The sequence below is a fragment of the Lathyrus oleraceus genome, chromosome 3 (genome assembly GCF_024323335.1).
Source record: "Lathyrus oleraceus cultivar Zhongwan6 chromosome 3, CAAS_Psat_ZW6_1.0, whole genome shotgun sequence".
Classification (NCBI taxonomy): Eukaryota; Viridiplantae; Streptophyta; class Magnoliopsida; order Fabales; family Fabaceae; genus Lathyrus; species Lathyrus oleraceus.
Genome location: NC_066581.1, coordinates 188,144,985 through 188,153,688, shown reverse-complemented (window position 1 = coordinate 188,153,688; position 8,704 = coordinate 188,144,985). Strand labels below are relative to the sequence as shown.

Sequence of the window (8,704 nt, the reverse complement as noted above, 5' to 3'; positions counted from 1 at the left end):
CCAAAGTTTTAGGCCCGCACCCTCAACTATGTCTGTCTTGCCCCTTATTTATATGGATTTTTGCATGACACGTATAAACGAGACAAATATGTCTGTTTGTCATCCCTAAGTAACATGTATCAGGGATGCTCTAATAATCTCATTAAAGCAACTTAGTTGGTGACAATGCATGTCCACCCAACTGTAGTGATGTGGATCCAAACCCACAATATTTCACTTATTCACCTTGGATGAATTTCATTAATTAGACTAATAAAAAAAAACAAGATACTAATATTCTTTTTATTTATTTTTTCATTGTCATGGTACAATGATATTTAAATCTATTACTTAAAAATTTGAAAAGTTATACACTCTAGCTCATTCCATTTCTATTTTATGATCCAAAAACACGAGTGGTTAACAATAACTCGATATATACATATATTACTCGAATATTTTATGGCCGATTTTATGATGCACATTCGAACCCCACATTTCTATGGCTGATTTTTTAATGCACCTACGAACCCAAATCCTCTAAGGCCGATTTTACGATGCATCTACAAACCCAAATCCTATACGGTCAATTTTATAATGCACCTATGAACCCAGATCCTTTAAGGCCGATTTCATGATGCATCTACGAACCTAGATTCTTTATGGTCGATTTTATAATGCATCTACATAGACACCGGTGTTACCCGGGTGCGAAAACCCGCAACATCTTGAAGTTCTCCAACCTCAATAACCAATTCACCTACCTTCTCCACCACTTCCATAAACAAAAACACCAAACTAGCAATTGCTAGCCTTTCATCATTCTCAAATTCTTCAATCATGGAAGTTGAAGTCACCAAACTCAACTCTTCTCTAGTTGTTTTCAACTTAGCTATAATGCTGTCCCTTTCTTCACATTTTCTCATTTGTTTCATGCTATCTCCAACTTCTCGTAGAGTCCATACAACCTTTGACCCAATTGTTTCACACTGCTTCAAAGATTCTGTGGGCTTAACACACACAAAAAAGGATTAATTAGCCCACCATTTTTTGTCATTTTGTTACATACATATTATTTACCAGAAATATTTAAACTTAAATTGAATGTGAAATAAATAAATACTCTAGGTACCTTTTTTGAGGCATGGATGCAACATTGCAATGCAAGAACAAGTGCAGCTAGTTCTCGAAGAACCTCTCCCATTTTTAAGTACTTTTCCCATGGGTAGGAAAATCCAAATTTTCTATGCCAAGGTTCCCATTTTGCAAAATTTGCCTGCAAAAAACAGAGTAATATTTGATTCCATTCTTCATAAAAGATTATAAACAAAACTTAAATAAAAAAAAAGTAATTTAGTATTTTTAATTACCAATGATTCATCCTTTGACTTGGAGTTTAACACTGACTTGCAAACTGTGAAGCTGGTATCGGGTTGATTTTCCTTTTCTTTGACTGATTTTGAACATTCCTCTATGCAACCTAAAATAAGTAAAATGAGCTTCTTTGATAAAATATTTAGGTAGTTATGTTTGGTGAAGTATAACAAAATAAATATTAAAATTTTAAAAATTCCATATTTTAACATTCTATGTTGACTAAAAAAATATCTATTTAATCCAAATTAAAATTAAAAATACGATTTAAAAAATTGATTTAAAAAATTGAAAAATCCTAAAAATAGAATTTAGGATTTATTTCCTATACTAATATATTATTATTATTATTATTATTATTATTATTATTATTATTATTATTATTATTATTATTATTATTATTATTATTATTATTATTATTATTATTATTAGATATTATAGTATTTTATTTATAAAACATGTTATAATAATATTTGTTATTTTTATTTAGTTAAAATGTTCATCAGTTTAATTTATTTATTTAATTTCTTAAATACTTAATATTATCAGTTTTACTTTTTTATAGTACATATTAATTTAATTTAATATTTTTATTTCTTATATTTTTATAATTTTTCTGTAGTCTTAATTTAATTTACCATATGTTATTTTCTACATTATTTCACTATATTATAATTTTAAATTGAATCTACATAAAATCAATCAAATTTATATTCTATTTAATTGGATTAAATCAGAATTTCTTTTAAAGTTATTTAAACCAACTGATTTGTGTATTTTTTAAATCTATATAATTTTTTTACAAATATATATTATTTAGTTCAGTTTTAAGAAAATAAAAGTAGCTCAAATAATTTTTTTCTCAAAACTAATCCAAACATTAGGCTTATACTTCTAATAGATAATGTCAAAAAAAATTGTGTACTTCTTATTTTATTTTTAGTTTTATATCTAAAATTTCACCCTTAAAAAAAATAAAAATAAAATATCATTGATTCTAATTTGTATCATAAATTAAATACATATCTATACTACTACGAAGTGACTTAATTATGCTTTTTTTTATGAATCATTTAATCACATCTCTCTTATATACACATTTTTTATGAAGTCATTAAATAGACATTGACATAAATGATTAAATGATTTAGATATGACGTTATGCTAAGATGTAGTTGGATATATGTATAAATATTTGTTTTTATACTGCAAGGGCATTAAACTAATTGATGTTTGTGCCTCTTTTGATCAATACAAGGACCACATATTTGGTCACAAAATTATAAAGTTATTATTCACATATCAACTAGAAAACCATAATAAACTATATATCTATATAAATATAACACTATACCTTGAATTGTATTAGCAAGATGATGAAACCTTTCGACAAGAGAATCATGAAGTTCATCACTAGCCCACGTAGGAAAAACGAACAAATTCACACAAATTGCAACAATGAATCCAATCAAAATATTCAACAAACGTTCTCTTGCTATCTCCCAAACTTTTAATCCAGGTCTTGCTCCAGATACCACTACTAGATTAAATGTTAACATAAACACCACTACTCCATAATCATATCTCTTCTTTATTCTTGGAACAAATCGAAAATATGTCGCACATGATCCTACAATATCATCACCATTCACATATATATTAATATTCACATGCACTTATAAAATATTCTATGAGATTTATCATAAACTTACCAAGAATATACACTGAAGATCCAATGAATATTGAGTTACCAACTCCTCCAATTTTTTGTGCCAATGTTGCAGCTAAGCATCCTAATCCTCCTCCTACAATAGTTCCTATTCCACGGTTGAACCCTTTTCCAAGTGTAGCTCCTAAGTAATTAATATAATATGCATCACATTACTATATATGTAAATAATAAGAATCATAGGTTGTATATATATATGATACCTGCATTGAATTCAAAGATGACAACAACAGTCATGATAGCCCACATTGCATTTTCACCAACTTGATCAAAAAGAGGATTCAAAATATAAAGAAGAGAAACCAAAACAAGAGAGATTCCAACTTTGGTGCTATGAATCAATTTCTTGATGTCATGTTCACTTTTTTTCTGCTTGTTATTATTGTCTTTTAGATAGGAAGTAGTTGGAACAATAGAGCCATTGGTTTTATTTTTCTTCATTTGAGTTATATTGTTGTTGTTTTCTTCTTCATTTGTAATGGATATTGCATGACTTGATTCCATTTTGTTTTTATTCAACTCTTTTGTTTTTCTCTTGGACTATGACTTAGTCATTCTCTTGGGGAACCTATATTTATACTATGGATTTTGAGTGGAGAGGTTCATCAATGAAGGTTTAACTTGGGAAGTATCATTAGGCATGGAAAATATGATCCCACTTTCTAAAATATCAAATATTTAATATATGTTACTTTTTTTTCCGTATGAACTAACTAATATATTTAGGTTGTATATTATTCATCACTTAACCATTTCACATCAATAATTTAAAAATTATATTCTGATATACTAGAATATATGATAGTGATGTCGGTGTATATATATTTTTTTCCATACAAATTAATATAATAAAATTATATAATTATTATAGAAAGATACAATAAATATAAAAAATGAATTTGTTTAGTAAGGGTAAGTAGCACGAGTGGACATGATGGATCTTTTTAGAATTCCTAATGAAGAAATATGGAGTATGAATAAGAAGCACCAAGATATCTTGTACAAATTATACCTTGATTTGGACAAACAAATAGGAAGTTCTTAATTAGTAGTGGAACACGTATGTAATCACCAAGGAGAATGCTCTTTTAGAAGGAATGAAACTTTAACTTCGTTTCTTTTGTTTTTCATTATACAATTAAAAACCACCTTTTAAAATACTAAACCTATTCCGTAGAAATAAACTATATTAGGTTGAATGGTGATGCTAAATTTTATATTTTTATTTAATAAAAATATATAATTTTGTCATCTCATATTTATAGTTTAAAATTTATACTTTTTTTATTGGATTTAATAGTGATATTAGTGTAAAAAAGTTTTACACTTTTATTTAATAAAAATATATTACTTTATCATATCATACACACGGTAATAAATAAATATACATGAATCATCTATTATCTTTTATTAGATATTATAATTATTTAATTATATTATTATTATTATTATTATTATTATTAATATTGCTTTGTCTTTATTTTTTTAAAAAAATCTACTTTAAATAATTACTGAGAGATTAAAAGTTATAAGCGGTTTCAAATAATTTAACGAATTTATTTTGATTTAAATTGAGTCCTTAATAGTTTTTGTTTTCTAACTTTAATTTAATTTTTTTTTATTGATTTAGTTACAATTAATATTCACATAATATTGTAGAGTTACTTTGACTTGATGGTTTGTGCAAAAGTCTATTTATTTATTTATTTATTTTTGTTTACATCAAAGATTTATTTATAGCAGGAACTTCTTTGCATGAATTAAAACTTCAATATTTTTACTGTCCACACAAATTATTGGTTCTAAAATATATATATATATATATATATATATATATATATATATATATATATATATATATATATATATATATATATAAGTATTGATACTTATAAAATAATAATTCTTAATAAGAAAATTTATATTTAAACTTTTATTAATATATATAAAAGATGTAAAACAGGGATATAGTTTATAACACCAAGTGAACAAACATTAATTAATGAAAAAAGAAAAATATATAACTTAAATAGGGCCACACAAAAAATATCCCGACGAGTGAGAATGAGTTATGTGGATGGTCTTTTATCTAAATATCTAAATTTTTGTGCTGGGTTCCGTATTAGGATAAACTTATCTAATAGGTTAATCAAATTGCTAAAAATGTAGCCATAATTTGTTAGATAATTCCCATTCAAAACAGTCATGTTCGCACATACAAAGACCATGCCCCGACATTCTTAGTCTCCCAACTTTCTTCAACTTTCTTTGTTGTTTTCAAGTTAGTGGCTATGCTAGATATTTGTTCAAGTATATATGTTCAAAAATATTATCATGTTTCAAGTGACCTATAAGCAAGTACTAGTACTGTCTATTAAGAATTAATCCTAATTTGCAATAAAATAAATAACTAATGCAAACCACTATAGGTGTGTAAGCCCGAATTTGGCATGGTTTTCCTATACATATTTCATATACATTTTGCTAATTGGGTGGTCAAATTTCATATAAGGTTTTCATTTCGACTTTAGCTCTATTTAGTAGTCATTTGAATAAGTTTATAAGTTATTTTATTGATTAATATATTTATTTGAATAAAATAGAAATAAACTTATTTTTGTTAGTGCAACCCTAATAGTTACTGCAAGTAATAGAAACATAGATAATGCAAATTGATATTAGACTTTTACGTTAACTTGACGTCTTTTCTATATATACAGAGAGGAAAATAACAAACTCATTTTTTTTAGAAGTGAATTGTAGAAAGTCGTTGGATATATTTGCAGTTGAGATCCTTTATAATTATCAGGATGGTAATTTTCGTGTGCTGAGAGATTCTAGAAAGAATGTAGTCCCTTTCTGGTAGTTGGTTGGGGATGATATAATTAGCCTATAACAATTATCCTCCAAACCCATATTTGTGCTTAGCAAAGCGAGGGCTTGTTATGTTAACTTAGGATTCTGACTACTCTGATGATCATCTTTGGTCGGGAAAAAGGGAAATGTTTCAGTTTCTTGAGAATTTGTGCCCTTAATGCTCCATACTTCAAACATCTCTTGAAAACTGAAACACTTGAGTGTTACAAGTGAGTGATTTGACACATTTGGGGAAGCTTTTTGCATGCTAAATAATAATTTTTTGAAGAGTCAACACCACTTCCTCTGAGTTACTTTCTTAGTCTTGCAACCACCTACTTCTTCGGTGTTCTCACTTTCTTGCATCTGAAAAGTTAGTGTATTACGAGTAAGAAATCACATAGGTACTCATAAATCCCATAAATATGTTTTATCTCCTTGGATGGAAGTTTACTCCATTTTTTTTGCTTTCACGAAGGTGAGCTCTCTTGATGACGTCTTTACTGAAGTTGGTCCATCTTTATACTTGGGAATTTTGAGTCCTTATGAGGATGAAAGGATATGCAGAAAATATGGTAATTGTGATATCCCTTTTTACAAACACACTTTCTTAGTTGTGGATCTCCGTCTTCCCTTCTCTGCTTTTGATATCGAGTTTCTGAAACATTTGGCGATTGCTCCTTCAAAACTTCATCCTGTCAGTTGGGCATACATCAAGTTTTACCAATATTGGTGTGAATATTTGAATAGAAAGTATTTTGTGATCCTTTTCTTCCATATTTTTAAATGTCATTACGGCTCTTCAACTCCGGCACGTGGTAGACTTTAGTCTATTTAGAGCCAACTGTGTGCGACTTTGGGCCTCTTCCAGTGTTGTAGTCTTTCAAAGATCATTTTTTTATGATCACTCTTATTGGCCCCAAAGCGCATGTTGCAATTTGCGCCATTAGAGACAAAGTAGGGGGAAGATGTGTTAAGTTATTCTCTAAGTGTTGTAATAATAGCCACTTTCTGTTAAGGAACCATCTTTACGTGTAAAGGGAGGGGGATTTTTCTAATGAGGTTAGGTACTAGAAGGGCCGATTGATGAAATTTATCTGCAATTTGGGATATTTTGGAGGAGCTTGAAAAGAAGTGCTTGCAACGCCATATTGACATCCAGTTGTTGATAAGGGCTCGTTCTCGAGAGAAGAAAGGGATAAGTTTTGGAACCTCCAGAATCTTTTGTCTTTAATCTGTTTATTCGTAACGTGTTTGCTTTACCCGTGATTGTGTGCATATTATATGCATGATGAAGTATAACTCCAGCTTATAAGGAGAGGAATATAGCTGACTGGGAGCAATGTTGTTTTGGAGGGTCTGCCGACTTTTTCGAGTATCCTGGGCATGACTACCCATTCACTACTGACGAGGTCTACTTATCGTTCTACTGAGGGTCGTCAAACATCCTTTCGAAAGTGCCATCATTGCATCTCTTGGAAACTGAAACACTTGAGTGTTACATGTGAGTGATTTGATATGTTTAGGGAAGCTTTTTGCATGCTAAATAGTAATTTTTGAAGAGTTAGTACTACTTTCTTTGAGATACTTTCTTAGTCTTGCAACCAACTACTTCTTCGGTGTTCTCACTTTCTTGCATCTGAAAAGTTAGTGCATTATGAGTAAGAAATCACAGAAGAGTACTCATAAATCCCATAAATATGTTATATCTCCTTGGATGGAAGTTTACTCTTGTACTTTTTTTGCTTTCACGAAGGTGAGTTGTCTTGATGACGCCTTTATTGAAGTTGGTTAATCTTCCTACTAGAGAATTTTGAGTCCTTTTGAGGATAAAATGATATGCATCAATATGGTGATTGTGATATCCCCTTTTACGAACACACTTTCTTAGTTGTGGGTATTCATCTCCCCTTCTCTACTTTTGATATAGAGTTTATGAAACAATTGGCGATTACTCCTTTAAAACTTCATCCCGTCAGCTGAGCATACATGAAGTTTGACCAATATTGGTGTGAATATTTGAACGGAAATTATTTTGTGATCATTTTCTTCCATATTTTTAAATGTCGTTGTGGCTCTGCAACTTAGACTCGTGGTAGGGGTTTAGTCTATTTAGAGACAACGATGTGTAGATTTGGGCCTCTTTCGGTGTTGTAGTGTTTCAAAGATCGGTTTTTTCTAATTGCTCATATCGGCCCCAAAGAGCATGTTGCAATTTGCACCATTTGAGATGGAGTAGGGGAAAATGTGTTGAGCTATTCTCTTAGTGCTAGACGGAGATCCATTTTCTACTAGGTAACCTATTTTACGTGTAAGAGAATGGGATCTTTCTGATGAGGTTCAGTACTAGAAGGGCCAACTGATGAAACTTATCTGCAATTTAGGATATTTCACAGGAGGTTGAAAACAAATGCTTGCAGCTCCATCCAATTGTTGATAAGAGGTCGTTCTCGAGAGGAAAAAGGGACCATTTTTGGTAAGTTTTGGAACCTCCAGACTCTTTCGTCTTTAATCTATTTATTCATAACGTGTTTTCTTTACATGTGACAGTGTGAAAAGTATATGCATGATGAAGTACAACTATGTCTTATAAGGCGGGGAATTTAGCCGATTGGGAGCAATGTTATTTTGTAGAGCATGCCGACTTTTTCGAGTATCCTGGGTTTGACTACCCATCCAATGTTGACGGGGTCTACTTCTCGTTCTACTGAGGGTCATCAAACTAATCCTTTGGACGAAGACTATTCTTATTTGGCTAATGTGTTT

At 29.9% G+C, this 8,704-nt stretch overlaps 1 protein-coding gene across 1 annotated transcript; it reads right to left on the bottom strand.

Annotated features, from left to right (window-relative positions):
- Nucleotides 1-255: 255 nt before the first annotated feature.
- LOC127126162 (aluminum-activated malate transporter 12) lies at nucleotides 256-3,617 on the bottom strand. Its single transcript, XM_051055043.1, has 6 exons — nucleotides 3,286-3,617; nucleotides 3,066-3,206; nucleotides 2,708-2,983; nucleotides 1,350-1,459; nucleotides 1,112-1,255; nucleotides 256-989 (listed from the first exon to the last, which is right to left on the bottom strand). The coding sequence occupies exons 1-6, from the start codon at nucleotides 3,584-3,586 to the stop codon at nucleotides 663-665; spliced, it is 1,299 nt and encodes a 432-aa protein (XP_050911000.1). The 5' UTR covers nucleotides 3,587-3,617; the 3' UTR covers nucleotides 256-662.
- Between the last annotated feature and the right edge of the window lie 5,087 nt (nucleotides 3,618-8,704).

Coding starts and splice junctions, on each gene's coding strand:
- LOC127126162 (XM_051055043.1), bottom strand. CDS start 3,586: ATGGAATCAAGTCATGCAATATCCATTACAAATGAAGAAGAAAACAAC. Junction 1,256..1,349: donor AGTCAAAGGATGAATCATTG/GTAATTAAAAAT, acceptor TGTTTTTTGCAG/GCAAATTTTGCAAAATGGGA. Junction 990..1,111: donor GCATCCATGCCTCAAAAAAG/GTACCTAGAGTA, acceptor GTGTGTGTTAAG/CCCACAGAATCTTTGAAGCA.